The sequence below is a fragment of the Anastrepha obliqua genome, chromosome 5 (assembly GCF_027943255.1).
Source record: "Anastrepha obliqua isolate idAnaObli1 chromosome 5, idAnaObli1_1.0, whole genome shotgun sequence".
NCBI lineage: Eukaryota > Metazoa > Arthropoda > Insecta > Diptera > Tephritidae > Anastrepha > Anastrepha obliqua.
Genome location: NC_072896.1, coordinates 36799599 through 36819321, shown reverse-complemented (window position 1 = coordinate 36819321; position 19723 = coordinate 36799599). Strand labels below are relative to the sequence as shown.

General features: G+C 33.2%; 4 protein-coding genes across 4 annotated transcripts; all 4 read left to right on the top strand.

Moving 5' to 3' along the window:
• Window positions 1-535: 535 nt before the first annotated feature.
• LOC129248250 (histone H2A) lies at window positions 536-1033 on the top strand. Its single transcript, XM_054887726.1, has one exon. It carries the CDS (start codon window positions 598-600, stop codon window positions 970-972), a length of 375 nt encoding a protein of 124 aa, XP_054743701.1. The 5' UTR covers window positions 536-597; the 3' UTR covers window positions 973-1033.
• A 5030-nt stretch (window positions 1034-6063) lies between these two features.
• Window positions 6064-6558, top strand: LOC129248249 (histone H2A). The gene has a single exon (XM_054887725.1). It carries the CDS (start codon window positions 6121-6123, stop codon window positions 6493-6495), a length of 375 nt encoding a protein of 124 aa, XP_054743700.1. The 5' UTR covers window positions 6064-6120; the 3' UTR covers window positions 6496-6558.
• A 6745-nt stretch (window positions 6559-13303) lies between these two features.
• On the top strand, window positions 13304-13792 carry LOC129248517 (histone H2A). The gene has a single exon (XM_054888091.1). It carries the CDS (start codon window positions 13361-13363, stop codon window positions 13733-13735), a length of 375 nt encoding a protein of 124 aa, XP_054744066.1. The 5' UTR covers window positions 13304-13360; the 3' UTR covers window positions 13736-13792.
• A 5031-nt stretch (window positions 13793-18823) lies between these two features.
• On the top strand, window positions 18824-19255 carry LOC129248281 (histone H2A). The gene has a single exon (XM_054887768.1). The coding sequence runs from the start codon at window positions 18840-18842 to the stop codon at window positions 19212-19214; it is 375 nt and encodes a 124-aa protein (XP_054743743.1). The 5' UTR covers window positions 18824-18839; the 3' UTR covers window positions 19215-19255.
• Window positions 19256-19723: the final 468 nt, after the last annotated feature.

Sequence of the window (19723 nt, the reverse complement as noted above, 5' to 3'; positions counted from 1 at the left end):
ACGTACAGCAGTTTGAATTTCGCGACTGGTGATGGTTGAACGTTTGTTATAGTGAGCTAAACGCGACGCTTCCGCAGCAATGCGCTCAAAGATGTCATTCACAAAACTATTCATAATGCTCATGGCCTTGGATGAAATACCGGTATCAGGATGTACTTGTTTCAACACTTTATAGATGTAGATGGCATAACTTTCCTTCCTCTTACGCTTCTTTTTCTTATCATTTTTAGTAATATTCTTTTGAGCCTTACCGGCTTTCTTTGCTGCTTTTCCACTAGTTTTTGGCGGCATTTTAATTTCACAACTTTGATGATTTTATGATTTTATTTTCACTCGCACTGTCACTTATTATACCTACCATTTGTCGTGTGCATGCTTAAGTGTATATTTGCCGACCAACTCTTCAGCGAGATAATACGAAGTAGTAGTACACGCACGATGCTCAACAGCACAGTACAGGGGTTGGTGCTCAGCATAGCGAAAAAGTATATAAGCAGCGCACATTTTGTGTATCAGTGATTAGTGTGCTTATACATTGAGTATAATACATTACAGTGCTTTGTCGTGTAGTGAAGTGAACAATCTATAACAGTGAAAATGTCAGGCCGTGGTAAAGGTGGTAAAGTTAAGGGAAAGGCAAAGTCGCGTTCAAATCGTGCTGGTCTTCAATTTCCAGTTGGTCGTATTCATCGTTTGTTGCGCAAAGGCAATTATGCTGAGCGTGTTGGTGCCGGTGCTCCAGTTTATCTAGCTGCAGTTATGGAATATTTAGCAGCTGAAGTTCTCGAATTGGCTGGTAATGCTGCTCGTGATAATAAAAAGACAAGAATCATCCCACGTCATTTACAATTGGCCATCCGCAACGATGAAGAATTGAATAAATTGTTGTCCGGTGTAACTATTGCTCAAGGTGGTGTTTTGCCTAATATTCAAGCTGTACTTTTGCCAAAGAAGACCGAAAAGAAAGCATAAAGTGAAAAATATAGGCGAATTATAATTATAAATACCGACGCAAACAAACCGTCCTTTTCAGGACGACAAAATACATTTACAAAGAGATTTAAACAATTTCTCACTAAATGTGTTATTTTTCATACATATTATCGAATGTGAATAGACGCATGTATATTTGCGCCAAAACTGCGGCATATAAACTGGTTATGTATACATATTCATTCATACATGTGTATACATGCCTACAGGCTGTACTAAAAAACGCTCGTGTATAAATGATGTGGAGTAGACAAAGAAATGTATATGTATGTTTGTATGTGTGTACTACGTACATTAACGAAAACACAAAAATATCTACACATATATGTATACGCATAAATATTCCAATAACACTGTTGATCTTTTTCGTTTAACAAATTGTGGTCCTGAAAAGGACCATTTTTTAAAATAGTTTTCTTATTCATTTAATATTCTTAATAAAGAACGTGGCATCCCATTATGTGTATTATATTTTTATACATATTACCGAATTGCGCCAAAATTGCTGCTTTGCTGCTTATTAACTGGTTATGTGCGCATATACGTACGTACATAAACGTGTATACATGCATGCCGACTATACTTAAAAGCACACGAGTATAAACGATGTGGAGTAGATAAAGAACTGTACATGTACTACATACATTTACGAAAACACAAAAATACCTACACATATAGGTATGTACATATATGCATAAATATTTCAATAAAATTTTTGATCTTTTTCGTTTAACAAATTGTGGTCCTGAAAAGGACCGTTTTTTTGTAAGTTTTCTGATTGATTTAAGCACGTTCACCACGAATACGTCTAGCCAATTGAATATCTTTTGGCATAATTGTAACACGCTTAGCATGGATGGCACACAAATTGGTATCTTCAAAAAGACCAACCAAGTATGCTTCACTTGCTTCTTGTAGAGCCATAACAGCAGAACTTTGGAAACGTAGATCTGTTTTGAAATCTTGCGCTATTTCACGAACCAAGCGCTGGAATGGCAATTTGCGTATCAATAATTCGGTACTCTTTTGATAGCGACGAATTTCACGCAACGCCACTGTACCTGGACGATAACGATGTGGCTTTTTAACTCCACCAGTTGCTGGTGCACTTTTGCGTGCTGCTTTTGTCGCCAATTGTTTACGTGGTGCTTTTCCACCAGTCGATTTTCGGGCTGTTTGCTTTGTACGAGCCATTTTTCACTACTCACTTTTTTTATTATTTGTCACAATGATTTGAACACTATAGAAAACTATACACTGTACACTGTACCTATAACAAATTGTATGACGTTCACAACCTAAGTAGCAATTTCAACTAATACGTTTCACAAGTCCATGTGTTATGTAGGTATGTGTTGAAGCGAGATAGATATATGGTGTACCTTTTGTCTTGTGTATAGCAGTTGTGAGATTTTGGTATAAATAGATGTGCTCTCGCTTCTGTTATTTCATTGGTGGTGAAGTGTCACAGTGTTAAAGTGTTAAATTCTTACTTTTGCAAATAGTAAATACTAAAAAATGACTGGTCGCGGCAAAGGTGGTAAAGGTTTGGGAAAAGGTGGCGCCAAACGTCATCGCAAAGTTTTACGTGATAACATCCAAGGTATCACTAAACCAGCTATTCGACGTTTAGCTCGTCGTGGTGGTGTAAAACGTATATCTGGTTTGATATATGAAGAAACTCGTGGTGTTTTAAAAGTATTTTTGGAGAATGTTATCCGTGATGCAGTTACCTATACTGAACATGCCAAAAGGAAAACAGTTACAGCTATGGATGTTGTGTACGCTTTAAAGAGACAAGGCCGTACTTTATACGGTTTCGGCGGTTAAATAATTTCTTGGGTACATATTTGAAAAACATAAAAACGGTCCTTTTCAGGACCACAATATTCTTTTAACAAAGATTCAAAATTTTGTTCAATTAAAATATTAAACAAACTCACAATTCTGTTGTGATTCTATATTTCATGAGCACGAGTACATACTCATTATATAATTAACACGTTCGCGGACGTGAATGCTATAGCATTTATTTTTATAGTGATGCTACAGCATTCAAATTTTAAAGCCAAGTTTTGTTCATTTAATTTCATGTAACTTTAAGTTTTTGTAATTAATATACATTTTAAAGTAATGACCACTTGATTCATTAAGTACTTTCATATAACAGTTAAAATACGATGTTCTGACTACACTTATAATATAATATATGTATAATCAGATTTAGGATATTACAACTAGTTTCAAAAATAATTACCTGTCTATTTTTGCAGCTTCCAGAAATTTTTAATGTCCGCGAATGTGTTAAATAGATTATGACTCTATTTTAACACCCAGGCTTCTAACCTGATATATTTAATTTTTAAATAATTTTTTTTCACTACATAAATACAACTTTTTAAAAATATATATGCTTTGACATATATTGCAAATTTTTTAAAGAAAAAGTTAAATTTGCTTATTAATTAAAATAATATTTAATTAATTTAATAAAAAATTTTGTATGCACACATATGTATATATATATATATATATATATATCTAAAAACGCGATTGATTAGTGAATATTTACATTAATATCAAAAAATTAAGTATTATATTAAAATAAAATTTACATAATTCACATTAGTGAAATTTATTTATTTCATTACCATCATTCATTTCAACCAAAATTACAGTTTTCAATATTCATCAAAATATTGGATTATTTCATGCATCCAACTAACGCCACTGAGAATTGCTCTGGTGATACCATTGAGATATTTAATTTTATTTTTTCAAACATATTATTTTAAATGATATATAAAATAAAATGTTTAGAGGATTGATAATTTGATATATTTTATATTTTCAATAGTAATAATTGATTTAAATAAAGGAGTTTTAAGAAAATCGACTAAAACTAGCGAAAATTTAATATTTTGAGTACAAAGTTTCGACTAAAACACTCGTAACAAGAAAAATATTGATTTTATTCCAATTTAAGTATATTGATATGAAAGTGACTCATGCATACTATCGTTTTACATATAAATTTGTTGAATTAGTAAATTCAATGAATTTTAGTGAATTAAATAAATCTTAAAGTTTGTCATATAGAAGCACTAAATAGCACTGGAACGTGAAAATTTGATTATCATCTTTTCGCTCTGCTTCTCAAATTTTGAAGGGAGTTAAACAACATATTGGATTCCAGAAATTATCTTAATTTACCAGTGCTCTATTAGTGTAGTGCATACAGTGCATAAAGTGAGTGAAGTGTATAAAGTGTATAATACATACGAGGAATTTGAATTGAGGTTTTAATCTACAATATATAAATAAAGATGTCTGATTCAGTTGCTGTTGTGAATGTAAGCTCCCCAGTAGCTACTGCTGCTACTATTGCTGAAAAGAAAGTTGTTGCCAAAAAGGTTAAGGCAGCTAAACCCAAAAAGCCGTCGGTTGCCCCTACCCATCCACCAACACAACAAATGGTCGACGCATCAATTAAGAATTTAAAGGAACGTGGCGGTTCATCACTTTTGGCGATTAAGAAATATATTAGTGCGACATACAAATGTGATGCCCAAAAATTGGCACCATTCATTAAACGTTATTTGAAATCGGCTGTTACAAGTGGAAAACTAATTCAAACCAAAGGAAAAGGTGCGTCCGGTTCATTCAAACTATCAGTTGCAGCCAGTAAATCAAGCGAGGGAAAATCGAAATCAAAAGCCGTAAAATCAGCAGAGAAGGTTAAGGCTAAAAAGAAGGCAGCAGATAGTGGTGCATCAAAGAAAAAATCATTGAGTAAAGTCAAAAAGGCGGCAAGTGGTGAGAAAAAGTGAAAAAAGCTGTTGCCAGTAAGAAAACAGCTGAAAAGAAGAAAAGTGAAAAGGCTAAGGCGAAAGATGCAAAAAAGGGTGGTACATTAAAAGTGAAACCAACTAAAGCCAAATCTGCAACTGCTAAGCCAAAAGCAGCTAAAGCAAAAGCAACTGCTGCTAAATCCAAGAAGTCAGCATCGAATAAAAAGCCAGCCGCAAAAAAACCTACAGCAGCAGGTAAAAAGTAAATAATTTACGGTGTTTGTAAGTGCGTTACAAACGGAACCTTCATGGTAAATTAATAATAAGTCCTTTTCAGGGCTACAAAATCTCTTAACAAAAAGATCAAAAGTGAATTTATTCCTTACAGTGTGTAGAAAACATTAAAAAAATAAAAACCAAGTAGTTTAACAAAATCATATTTAATAGACTAATGAAACCATATGAACTCTGGTATTCTTCAATATTAAAGAATTTTAAAATTAATTTCAATGTGCATACATATGTATGTATGTATGTATGTAGAGATATTAATGAAGACATTTTTTCATTCTCTTTGTTAATTTATATTTTGTGGCCCTGAAAAGGGCCTTGTTTTGTTAATATATTTATATACCATTAGTTCAGTTGGAAAAATTATTTGGAACTGGTATATTTGGTAACAGCTTTGGTACCTTCACTGACGGCATGTTTGGCCAATTCACCGGGCAAGAGTAAACGTACAGCAGTTTGAATTTCGCGACTGGTGATGGTTGAACGTTTGTTATAGTGAGCTAAACGCGACGCTTCCGCAGCAATGCGCTCAAAGATGTCATTCACAAAACTATTCATAATACTCATGGCCTTGGATGAAATACCGGTATCAGGATGTACTTGTTTCAACACTTTATAGATGTAGATGGCATAACTTTCCTTCCTCTTACGCTTCTTTTTCTTGTCATTTTTAGTAATATTCTTTTGAGCCTTACCGGCTTTCTTTGCTGCTTTTCCACTAGTTTTTGGCGGCATTTTAATTTCACAACTTTGATGATTTTATGATTTTATTTTCACTCGCACTGTCACTTATTATACATACCATTTGTCGTGTGCATGCTTAAGTGCATATTTCCCGACCAACTCTTCGGCGAGATAATACGAAGTAGTAGTATACGCACGATGCTCAACAGCACAGTACAGGGGTTGGTGCTCAGCATAGCGAAAAAGTATACATATAAGCAGCGCACATTTTGTGTATCAGTGATTAGTGTGCTTATACATTGAGTATAATACATTACAGTGCTTTGTCGTGTAGTGAAGTGAACAATCTATAACAGTGAAAATGTCAGGTCGCGGTAAAGGTGGTAAAGTTAAGGGAAAGGCAAAGTCCCGTTCAAATCGTGCTGGTCTTCAATTTCCAGTTGGTCGTATTCATCGTTTGTTGCGCAAAGGCAATTATGCTGAGCGTGTTGGTGCCGGTGCTCCAGTTTATCTAGCTGCAGTTATGGAATATTTAGCAGCTGAAGTTCTCGAATTGGCTGGTAATGCTGCTCGTGATAATAAAAAGACAAGAATCATCCCACGTCATTTACAATTGGCCATCCGCAACGATGAAGAATTGAATAAATTGTTGTCGGGTGTAACTATTGCTCAAGGTGGTGTTTTGCCTAATATTCAAGCTGTACTTTTGCCAAAGAAGACCGAAAAGAAAGCATAAAGTGAAAAATATAGGCGAATTATAATTATAAATACCGACGCAAACAAACCGTCCTTTTCAGGACGACAAAATACATTTACAAAGAGATTTAAATAATTTTCCTAATAAATGTGTTATTTTTTCATACATTTAGACGCATGTATATTTGCGCCAAAACTGCGGCATATAAACTGGTTATGTATACATATTCACTCATACATGTGTATACATGCCAACAGACTGTACTAAAAAACGCTCGTGTATAAATGATGTGGAGTAGACAAAGAAATGTATATGTATGTTTGTATGTGTGTACTACGTACATTAACGAAAACACAAAAATATCTACACATATATGTATACGCATAAATATTCCAATAACACTGTTGATCTTTTTCGTTTAACAAATTGTGGTCCTGAAAAGGACCATTTTTTAAAATAGTTTTCTTATTCATTTAATATTCTTAATAAAGAACGTGGCATCCCATTATGTGTATTATATTTTTATACATATTACCGAATGCGCCAAAATTGCTGCTTATTAACTGGTTATGTGCGCTTATACGTACATAAACGTGTATACATGCATGCCGACTATACTTAAAAGCACACGAGTATAAACGATGTGGAGTAGATAAAGAACTGTACATGTACTACATACATTTACGAAAACACAAAACTACCTACACATATAGGTACATATGTATATGCATAAATATTTCAATTAAATTTTTGATCTTTTTCGTTTAACAAATTGTGGTCCTGAAAAGGACCGTTTTTTCACAAGTTTTCTTATTGATTTAAGCACGTTCACCACGAATACGTCTAGCCAATTGAATATCTTTTGGCATAATTGTAACACGCTTAGCATGGATGGCACACAAGTTGGTATCTTCAAAAAGACCAACCAAGTATGCTTCACTTGCTTCTTGTAGAGCCATAACAGCAGAACTTTGGAAACGTAGATCTGTTTTGAAATCTTGCGCTATTTCACGAACCAAGCGCTGGAATGGCAATTTGCGTATCAATAATTCGGTACTCTTTTGATAGCGACGAATTTCACGCAAAGCCACTGTACCTGGACGATAACGATGTGGCTTTTTAACTCCACCAGTTGCTGGTGCACTTTTGCGTGCAGCTTTTGTCGCCAATTGTTTACGTGGTGCTTTTCCACCAGTCGATTTTCGGGCTGTTTGCTTTGTACGAGCCATTTTTCACTACTCACTTTTTTTATTATTTGTCACAATGATTTGAACACTATAGAACACTATACACTGTACCTATAACAAATTGTATGACGTTCACAACCTAAGTAGCAATTCCAACTAATATGTTTCACAAGTCCATGTATTATGAGGTATGTGTTGAAGCGAGATAGATGTATGGCGTACCTTTTGTCTTGTGTATTGCAGTTGTGAGATTTTGGTATAAATAGATGTGCTCTCGCTTCTGTTATTTCATTGGTGGTGAAGTGTTACAGTGTTAAAGTGTTAAATTCTTACTTGTGCAAATAGTAAATACTACAATAAAAAATGACTGGTCGCGGCAAAGGTGGTAAAGGTTTGGGAAAAGGTGGAGCCAAACGTCATCGCAAAGTTTTACGTGATAACATCCAAGGTATCACTAAACCAGCTATTCGACGTTTAGCTCGTCGTGGTGGTGTAAAACGTATATCTGGTTTGATATATGAAGAAACTCGTGGTGTTTTAAAAGTATTTTTGGAGAATGTTATCCGTGATGCAGTTACCTATACTGAACATGCCAAAAGGAAAACAGTTACAGCTATGGATGGGCTGAGCTTTCCTTTTCTACCACGATATATTTGCTTATAATGTCTAAGTGCGTGGACCGAATTTAAAAATTATAACACGCAAATGTAGTCACTATATCAGCCTTTTGATTTGTATTACTTTTTATAAATTAAAATTAAGATTTAATAGCAATATTTAACGTTAAAAATGCACCTTTTTTGCATAAGCTTGAAAAAATGCCCTATTACAGACGCTTATTTCACTTAAATACAAACACAGAAAAGTAACGAATTCACTTATAAACACTCTTTATTAATTGAAGAATTGATTTAAAGCTATTTTCACTAAATAATACTACAAATTCTATTAGAATTTTATTATTACAAATGTTCTTCTAAACGTTTGTAATGCCGTGCAGAATAAATGTGAGGAGCAAACTGTCAAACGAACGATGAGAGAGAGAAGAACAAAGCGAAATGAGAAAAACCCAGTCAACATAAAAGGAATAACTCTTATATTATTATCGCGCGATTTTTAGTCCAAATTTTCGCCTGCGGCGCTTTTTTGCTTTCAAATATACATGCATATTACAAAAACAAATATTTTTACAAATACTGAAAATTTGGAATAAAAATCGCGCGATTTTTAGTCCAAATTTTCGCCTGCGGCGCTTTTTTGCTTTCAAATATACATATATATTACAAAAACAAATATTTTTACAAATACTGAAAATTTGGAATAAAAATCGCGCGATTTTTAGTCCAAATTTTCGCCTGCGGCGCTTTTTTGCTTTCAAATATACATACATATTACAAAAACAAATATTTTTACAAACACTGAAAATTTGGAATAAAAATCGCGCGATTTTTAGTCCAAATTTTCGCCTGCGGCGCTTTTTTGCTTTCAAATATACATATATATTACAAAAACAAATATTTTTACAAATACTGAAAATTTGGAATAAAAATCGCGCGATTTTTAGTCCAAATTTTCGCCTGCGGCGCTTTTTTGCTTTCAAATATACATACATATTACAAAAACAAATATTTTTACAAACACTGAAAATTTGGAATAAAAATCGCGCGATTTTTAGTCCAAATTTTCGCCTGCGGCGCTTTTTTGCTTTCAAATATACATATATATTACAAAAACAAATATTTTTACAAATACTGAAAATTTGGAATAAAAATCGCGCGATTTTTAGTCCAAATTTTCGCCTGCGGCGCTCTTTTGCTTTCAAATATACATACATATTACAAAAACAAATATTTTTACAAATGCTGAAAATTTGGAATAAAAATCGCGCGATTTTTAGTCCAAATTTTCGCCTGCGGCGCATTTTTGCCTTCAAATATACATATATATTACAAAAACAAATATTTTTACAAAAGCTGAAAATTTGAAATAAAAATCGCCTAAATTTTCGCCATCGGCACTCATAACTTTTAAGATAAAACAACATTTTCATAAGTGCTATGAATTATAAAACCTAAGTTAAATGCTTGCTGGGTTGTCGACTGCTGTATTCTCTTCTCTTCAACTGTATTTCAGTACAAACTGCAAATGTGGTCGGAAAAAACCTAATTTTTAAACTTCTCCCGGGGGTTCTATAGGGACCCTAGGAGGTTGGGACTTTCACAGTTATAATGGTGTGACCTTGCTCTTTCTAATGGGCGTGGTGGGTGGTGCCCCGCCCCCTCCCCCTCCGCCCCCCATTCAAATATATCGTGGTAGTAAAGGAAAGTTTTTCCTATGGATGTTGTGTACGCTTTAAAGAGACAAGGCCGTACTTTATACGGTTTCGGCGGTTAAATAATTTCTTGGGTACATATTTGAAAAACATACAAAACGGTCCTTTTCAGGACCACAATATTCTTTTAACAAAGACTCAAAATTTTAAACAAACGCACAATTCTGTTGTGATTATATATTTCATGAGCTCGAGTACATATGTACATACTCATTATACAATTAACACGTTCGCAGACGTGAATGCTATAGCATTTATTTTTATAGTGATGCAAAATGACGTGATGCTACAGCATTCAAATTTTAAAGCCAAGTTTTGTTCATTTAATTTCATGTAACTTTAAGTTTTTGTAATTAATATACATTTTAAAGTAATGACCACTTGATTCATTAAGTACTTTCATATAACAGTTAAAATACGATGTTCTGACTACACTTATAATATAATATATGTATAATCAGATTTAGGATATTACAACTAGTTTCAAAAATAATTACCTGTCTATTTTTGCAGCTTCCAGAAATTTTTAATGTCCGCGAATGTGTTAAATAGATTATGACTCTATTTTAACACCCAGGCTTCTAACCTGATATATTTAATTTTTAAATAATTTTTTTTCACTACATAAATACAACTTTTTAAAAATATATATGCTTTGACATATATTGCAAATTTTTTAAAGAAAAAGTTAAATTTGCTTATTAATTAAAATAATATTTAATTAATTTAATAAAAAATTTTGTATGCACACATATGTATATATATATATATATATATATATCTAAAAACGCGATTGATTAGTGAATATTTACATTAATATCAAAAAATTAAGTATTATATTAAAATAAAATTTACATAATTCACATTAGTGAAATTTATTTATTTCATTACCATCATTCATTTCAACCAAAATTACAGTTTTCAATATTCATCAAAATATTGGATTATTTCATGCATCCAACTAACGCCACTGAGAATTGCTCTGGTGATACCATTGAGATATTTAATTTTATTTTTTCAAACATATTATTTTAAATGATATATAAAATAAAATGTTTAGAGGATTGATAATTTGATATATTTTATATTTTCAATAGTAATAATTGATTTAAATAAAGGAGTTTTAAGAAAATCGACTAAAACTAGCGAAAATTTAATATTTTGAGTACAAAGTTTCGACTAAAACACTCGTAACAAGAAAAATATTGATTTTATTCCAATTTAAGTATATTGATATGAAAGTGACTCATGCATACTATCGTTTTACATATAAATTTGTTGAATTAGTAAATTCAATGAATTTTAGTGAATTAAATAAATCTTAAAGTTTGTCATATAGAAGCACTAAATAGCACTGGAACGTGAAAATTTGATTATCATCTTTTCGCTCTGCTTCTCAAATTTTGAAGGGAGTTAAACAACATATTGGATTCCAGAAATTATCTTAATTTACCAGTGCTCTATTAGTGTAGTGCATACAGTGCATAAAGTGAGTGAAGTGTATAAAGTGTATAATACATACGAGGAATTTGAATTGAGGTTTTAATCTACAATATATAAATAAAGATGTCTGATTCAGTTGCTGTTGTGAATGTAAGCTCCCCAGTAGCTACTGCTGCTACTATTGCTGAAAAGAAAGTTGTTGCCAAAAAGGTTAAGGCAGCTAAACCCAAAAAGCCGTCAGTTACCCCTACCCATCCACCAACACAACAAATGGTCGACGCATCAATTAAGAGTTTAAAGGAACGTGGCGGTTCATCACTTTTGGCGATTAAGAAATATATTAGTGCGACATACAAATGTGATGCCCAAAAATTGGCACCATTCATTAAACGTTATTTGAAATCGGCTGTTACAAGTGGAAAACTAATTCAAACCAAAGGAAAAGGTGCGTCCGGTTCATTCAAACTATCAGTTGCAGCCAGTAAATCAAGCGAGGGAAAATCGAAATCAAAAGCCGTAAAATCAGCAGAGAAGGTTAAGGCTAAAAAGAAGGCAGCAGATAGTGGTGCATCAAAGAAAAAATCATTGAGTAAAGTCAAAAAGGCGGCAAGTGGTGAGAAAAAAGTGAAAAAAGCTGTTGCCAGTAAGAAAACAGCTGAAAAGAAGAAAAGTGAAAAGGCTAAGGCGAAAGATGCAAAAAAGGGTGGTACATTAAAAGTGAAACCAACTAAAGCCAAATCTGCAACTGCTAAGCCAAAAGCAGCTAAAGCAAAAGCAACTGCTGCTAAATCCAAGAAGTCAGCATCGAATAAAAAGCCAGCCGCAAAAAAACCTACAGCAGCAGGTAAAAAGTAAATAATTTACGGTGTTTGTAAGTGCGTTACAAACGGAACCTTCATGGTAAATTAATAATAAGTCCTTTTCAGGGCTACAAAATCTCTTAACAAAAAGATCAAAAGTGAATTTATTCCTTACAGTGTGTAGAAAACATTAAAAAAATAAAAACCAAGTAGTTTAACAAAATCATATTTAATAGACTAATGAAACCATATGAACATAGCTCTGGTATTCTTCAATATTAAAGAATTTTAAAATTAATTTCAATGTGCATACATATGTATGTATGTATGTATGTATGTATGTATGTAGAGATATTAATGAAGACATTTTTTCATTCTCTTTGTTAATTTATATTTTGTGGCCCTGAAAAGGGCCTTGTTTTGTTAATATATTTATATACCATTAGTTCAGTTGGAAAAATTATTTGGAACTGGTATATTTGGTAACAGCTTTGGTACCTTCACTGACGGCATGTTTGGCCAATTCACCGGGCAAGAGTAAACGTACAGCAGTTTGAATTTCGCGACTGGTGATGGTTGAACGTTTGTTATAGTGAGCTAAACGCGACGCTTCCGCAGCAATGCGCTCAAAGATGTCATTCACAAAACTATTCATAATACTCATGGCCTTGGATGAAATACCGGTATCAGGATGTACTTGTTTCAACACTTTATAGATGTAGATGGCATAACTTTCCTTCCTCTTACGCTTCTTTTTCTTGTCATTTTTAGTAATATTCTTTTGAGCCTTACCGGCTTTCTTTGCTGCTTTTCCACTAGTTTTTGGCGGCATTTTAATTTCACAACTTTGATGATTTTATGATTTTATTTTCACTCGCACTGTCACTTATTATACATACCATTTGTCGTGTGCATGCTTAAGTGCATATTTCCCGACCAACTCTTCGGCGAGATAATACGAAGTAGTAGTATACGCACGATGCTCAACAGCACAGTACAGGGGTTGGTGCTCAGCATAGCGAAAAAGTATACATATAAGCAGCGCACATTTTGTGTATCAGTGATTAGTGTGCTTATACATTGAGTATAATACATTACAGTGCTTTGTCGTGTAGTGAAGTGAACAATCTATAACAGTGAAAATGTCAGGTCGCGGTAAAGGTGGTAAAGTTAAGGGAAAGGCAAAGTCCCGTTCAAATCGTGCTGGTCTTCAATTTCCAGTTGGTCGTATTCATCGTTTGTTGCGCAAAGGCAATTATGCTGAGCGTGTTGGTGCCGGTGCTCCAGTTTATCTAGCTGCAGTTATGGAATATTTAGCAGCTGAAGTTCTCGAATTGGCTGGTAATGCTGCTCGTGATAATAAAAAGACAAGAATCATCCCACGTCATTTACAATTGGCCATCCGGAACGATGAAGAATTGAATAAATTGTTGTCGGGTGTAACTATTGCTCAAGGTGGTGTTTTGCCTAATATTCAAGCTGTACTTTTGCCAAAGAAGACCGAAAAGAAAGCATAAAGTGAAAAATATAGGCGAATTATAATTATAAATACCGACGCAAACAAACCGTCCTTTTCAGGACGACAAAATACATTTACAAAGAGATTTAAATAATTTTCCTAATAAATGTGTTATTTTTTCATACATTTAGACGCATGTATATTTGCGCCAAAACTGCGGCATATAAACTGGTTATGTATACATATTCACTCATACATGTGTATACATGCCAACAGACTGTACTAAAAAACGCTCGTGTATAAATGATGTGGAGTAGACAAAGAAATGTATATGTATGTTTGTATGTGTGTACTACGTACATTAACGAAAACACAAAAATATCTACACATATATGTATACGCATAAATATTCCAATAACACTGTTGATCTTTTTCGTTTAACAAATTGTGGTCCTGAAAAGGACCATTTTTTAAAATAGTTTTCTTATTCATTTAATATTCTTAATAAAGAACGTGGCATCCCATTATGTGTATTATATTTTTATACATATTACCGAATGCGCCAAAATTGCTGCTTATTAACTGGTTATGTGCGCTTATACGTACATAAACGTGTATACATGCATGCCGACTATACTTAAAAGCACACGAGTATAAACGATGTGGAGTAGATAAAGAACTGTACATGTACTACATACATTTACGAAAACACAAAACTACCTACACATATAGGTACATATGTATATGCATAAATATTTCAATTAAATTTTTGATCTTTTTCGTTTAACAAATTGTGGTCCTGAAAAGGACCGTTTTTTCACAAGTTTTCTTATTGATTTAAGCACGTTCACCACGAATACGTCTAGCCAATTGAATATCTTTTGGCATAATTGTAACACGCTTAGCATGGATGGCACACAAGTTGGTATCTTCAAAAAGACCAACCAAGTATGCTTCACTTGCTTCTTGTAGAGCCATAACAGCAGAACTTTGGAAACGTAGATCTGTTTTGAAATCTTGCGCTATTTCACGAACCAAGCGCTGGAATGGCAATTTGCGTATCAATAATTCGGTACTCTTTTGATAGCGACGAATTTCACGCAAAGCCACTGTACCTGGACGATAACGATGTGGCTTTTTAACTCCACCAGTTGCTGGTGCACTTTTGCGTGCAGCTTTTGTCGCCAATTGTTTACGTGGTGCTTTTCCACCAGTCGATTTTCGGGCTGTTTGCTTTGTACGAGCCATTTTTCACTACTCACTTTTTTTATTATTTGTCACAATGATTTGAACACTATAGAACACTATACACTGTACCTATAACAAATTGTATGACGTTCACAACCTAAGTAGCAATTCCAACTAATATGTTTCACAAGTCCATGTATTATGAGGTATGTGTTGAAGCGAGATAGATGTATGGCGTACCTTTTGTCTTGTGTATTGCAGTTGTGAGATTTTGGTATAAATAGATGTGCTCTCGCTTCTGTTATTTCATTGGTGGTGAAGTGTTACAGTGTTAAAGTGTTAAATTCTTACTTGTGCAAATAGTAAATACTACAATAAAAAATGACTGGTCGCGGCAAAGGTGGTAAAGGTTTGGGAAAAGGTGGAGCCAAACGTCATCGCAAAGTTTTACGTGATAACATCCAAGGTATCACTAAACCAGCTATTCGACGTTTAGCTCGTCGTGGTGGTGTAAAACGTATATCTGGTTTGATATATGAAGAAACTCGTGGTGTTTTAAAAGTATTTTTGGAGAATGTTATCCGTGATGCAGTTACCTATACTGAACATGCCAAAAGGAAAACAGTTACAGCTATGGATGTTGTGTACGCTTTAAAGAGACAAGGCCGTACTTTATACGGTTTCGGCGGTTAAATAATTTCTTGGGTACATATTTGAAAAACATACAAAACGGTCCTTTTCAGGACCACAATATTCTTTTAACAAAGACTCAAAATTTTAAACAAACGCACAATTCTGTTGTGATTATATATTTCATGAGCTCGAGTACATATGTACATACTCATTATACAATTAACACGTTCGCAGACGTGAATGCTATAGCATTTATTTTTATAGTGATGCAAAATGACGTGATGCTACAGCATTCAAATTTTAAAGCCAAGTTTTGTTCATTTAATTTCATGTAACTTTAAGTTTTTGTAATTAATATACATTTTTAAGTAATGACCACTTGATTCATTAAGTACTTTCATATAACAGTTAAAATACGATGTTCTGACTACACTTATAATATAATATATGTATAATCAGATTTAGGATATTACAACTAGTTTCAAAAATAATTACCTGTCTATTTTTGCAGCTTCCAGAAATTTTTAATGTCCGCGAATGTGTTAAATAGATTATGACTCTATTTTAACACCCAGGCTTCTAACCTGATATATTTAATTTTTAAATAATTTTTTTTCACTACATAAATACAACTTTTTAAAAATATATATGCTTTGACATATATTGCAAATTTTTTAAAGAAAAAGTTACATTTTTTTATTAATAACAATAATATTTAATTAATTAAATAAAAAATTTTGTATGCACACATATGTATATATATAATATATATATATATTTATTGATCAGTGAATATTTGAATTAATATCAAAAAATTAAGTAATATATTAAAATAAAATTTACATAATCCACATTAGTCAAATTTAATTATTTCATTACCATCATTCATTTCAACCAAAATTAAAGTTTTCAATATTCATCAAAATACTGGATTATTTCATGCATCCAACTAACGCCACTGAGAATTGCTCTGGTGATACCATTGAGATATTTAATTTTATTTTTTCAAACATATTATTTTAAGTAATATATAAAATAACCTGTTTAGATGATTGATAATTTGATATATTTTATATTTTCAATAGTTATAATTGATTTATATTAAGGAGTTTTAAGAAAATCTACTAAAACTAGCGAAAATTTAATATTTTGAGTACAAAGTTTCGACTAAAACACTCGTTACAAGAAAAATATTGATTTTATTCCAATTTAAGTATATTGATATGAAAGTGACTCATGCATACTATCGTTTTACATATAAATTTGTTGAATTAGTAAATTCAATGAATTTTAGTGAATTAAATAAATCTTAAAGTTTGTCATATAGAAGCACTAAATAGCACTGGAACGTGAAAATTTGATTATCATCTTTTCGCTCTGCTTCTCAAATTTTGAAGGGAGTTAAACTACATATTGGATTCCAGAAATTCTCTTAATTTACCAGTGCTCTATTAGTGTAGTGCATACAGTGCATAAAGTGAGTGAAGTGTATAAAGTGTATAATACATACGTGGAATTTGAATTGAGGTTTTAATCTACAATATATAAATAAAGATGTCTGATTCAGTTGCTGTTGTGAATGTAAGCTCCCCAGTAGCTACTGCTGCTACTATTGCTGAAAAGAAAGTTGTTGCCAAAAAGGTTAAGGCAGCTAAACCCAAAAAGCCGTCGGTTGCCCCTACCCATCCACCAACACAACAAATGGTCGACGCATCAATTAAGAATTTAAAGGAACGTGGCGGTTCATCACTCTTGGCGATTAAGAAATATATTAGTGCGACATACAAATGTGATGCCCAAAAATTGGCACCATTCATTAAACGTTATTTGAAATCGGCTGTTACAAGTGGAAAACTAATTCAAACCAAAGGAAAAGGTGCGTCCGGTTCATTCAAACTATCAGTTGCAGCCAGTAAATCAAGCGAGGGAAAATTGAAATCAAAAGCCGTAAAATCAGCAGAGAAGGTTAAGGCTAAAAAGAAGGCAGCAGATAGTGGTGCATCAAAGAAAAAATCGTTGAGTAAAGTCAAAAAGGCGGCAAGTGGTGAGAAAAAGGTAAAAAAAGCTGTTGCCAGTAAGAAAACAGCTGAAAAGAAGAAAACTGAAAAGGCTAAGGCGAAAGATGCAAAAAAGGGTGGCGCATTAAAAGTGAAACCAACTAAAGCCAAATCTGCAACTGCTAAACCAAAAGCAGCTAAAGCAAAAGCAACTGCTGCTAAATCCAAGAAGTCTGCATCGAATAAAAAGCCAGCCGCAAAAAAACCTACAGCAGCAGGTAAAAAGTAAATAATTTACGGTGTTTGTAAGTGAGTTATAAACGGAACCTTCATGGTAAATTAATAATAAGCCCTTTTCAGGGCTACAAAATCTCTTAACAAAAAGATCAAAAGTGAATTTATTCCTTACAGTGTGTAGAAAACATTAAAAAAATAAAAACCAAGTAGTTCAACAAAATCATATTTAATAGACTAATGAAACCATATGAATATATTCTTCAATATTAAGGAATTTTTAAATTAATTTCAATGTGCATACATATGTACATATGTAGAGATATTAATCAACAATTTTTTATCCTCTTTGTTAATTTATATTTTATGGCCCTGAAAAGGGCCTTGTTTTGTTAATATATTTATATACCATTAGTTCAGTTGGAAAAATTATTTGGAACTGGTATATTTGGTAACAGCTTTGGTACCTTCACTGACGGCATGTTTGGCCAATTCACCGGGCAAAAGTAAACGTACAGCAGTTTGAATTTCGCGACTGGTGATGGTTGAACGTTTGTTATAGTGAGCTAAACGCGACGCTTCCGCAGCAATGCGCTCAAAGATGTCATTCACAAAACTATTCATAATGCTCATGGCCTTGGATGAAATACCGGTATCAGGATGTACTTGTTTCAACACTTTATAGATGTAGATGGCATAACTTTCCTTCCTCTTACGCTTCTTTTTCTTATCATTTTTAGTAATATTCTTTTGAGCCTTACCGGCTTTCTTTGCTGCTTTTCCACTAGTTTTTGGCGGCATTTTAATTTCTTCACAACTTTGATGATTTTATGATTTTATTTTCACTCGCACTGTCACTTATTATACCTACCATTTGTCGTGTGCATGCTTAAGTGCATATTTGCCGACCAACTCTTCGGCGAGATAATACGAAGTAGTAGTATACGCACGATGCTCAACAGCACAGTACAGGGGTTGGTGCTCAGCATAGCGAAAAAGTATATAAGCAGCGCACATTTTGTGTATCAGTGATTAGTGTGCTTATACATTGAGTATAATACATTACATTGCTTTTTAGTGTAGTGAAGTGAACAATCTATAGCAGTGAAAATGTCAGGCCGTGGTAAAGGTGGTAAAGTTAAGGGAAAGGCAAAGTCCCGTTCAAATCGTGCTGGTCTTCAATTTCCAGTTGGTCGTATTCATCGTTTGTTGCGCAAAGGCAATTATGCTGAGCGTGTTGGTGCCGGTGCTCCAGTTTATCTAGCTGCAGTTATGGAATATTTAGCAGCTGAAGTTCTTGAATTGGCTGGTAATGCTGCTCGTGATAACAAAAAGACAAGAATCATCCCACGTCATTTACAATTGGCCATCCGCAACGATGAAGAATTGAATAAATTGTTGTCTGGTGTAACTATTGCTCAAGGTGGTGTTTTGCCTAATATTCAAGCTGTACTTTTGCCAAAGAAGACCGAAAAGAAAGCATAAAGTGAAAAATATAGGCGAATTATAATTATAAATACCGACGCAAACAAACCGTCCTTTTCAGGACGACAAAATACATTTACAAAGAGATTTAAATAATTTTCCTAATAAATGTGTTATTTTTTCATACACTTAGACGCATGTATATTTGCGCCAAAACTGCGGCATATAAACTGGTTATGTATACATATTCATTCATACATGTGTATACATGCCTACAGGCTGTACTAAAAAACGCTCGTGTATAAATGATGTGGAGTAGACAAAGAAATGTATATGTATGTTTGTATGTGTGTACTACGTACATTAACGAAAACACAAAAATATCTACACATATATGTATACGCATAAATATTCCAATAACATTGTTGATCTTTTTCGTTTAACAAATTGTGGTCCTGAAAAGGACCATTTTTTAAAATATATTAGTTTTCTTATTCATTTAATATTCTTAATAAAGAACGTGGCATCCCATTATGTGTATTATATTTTTGTACATATTACCGAATTGC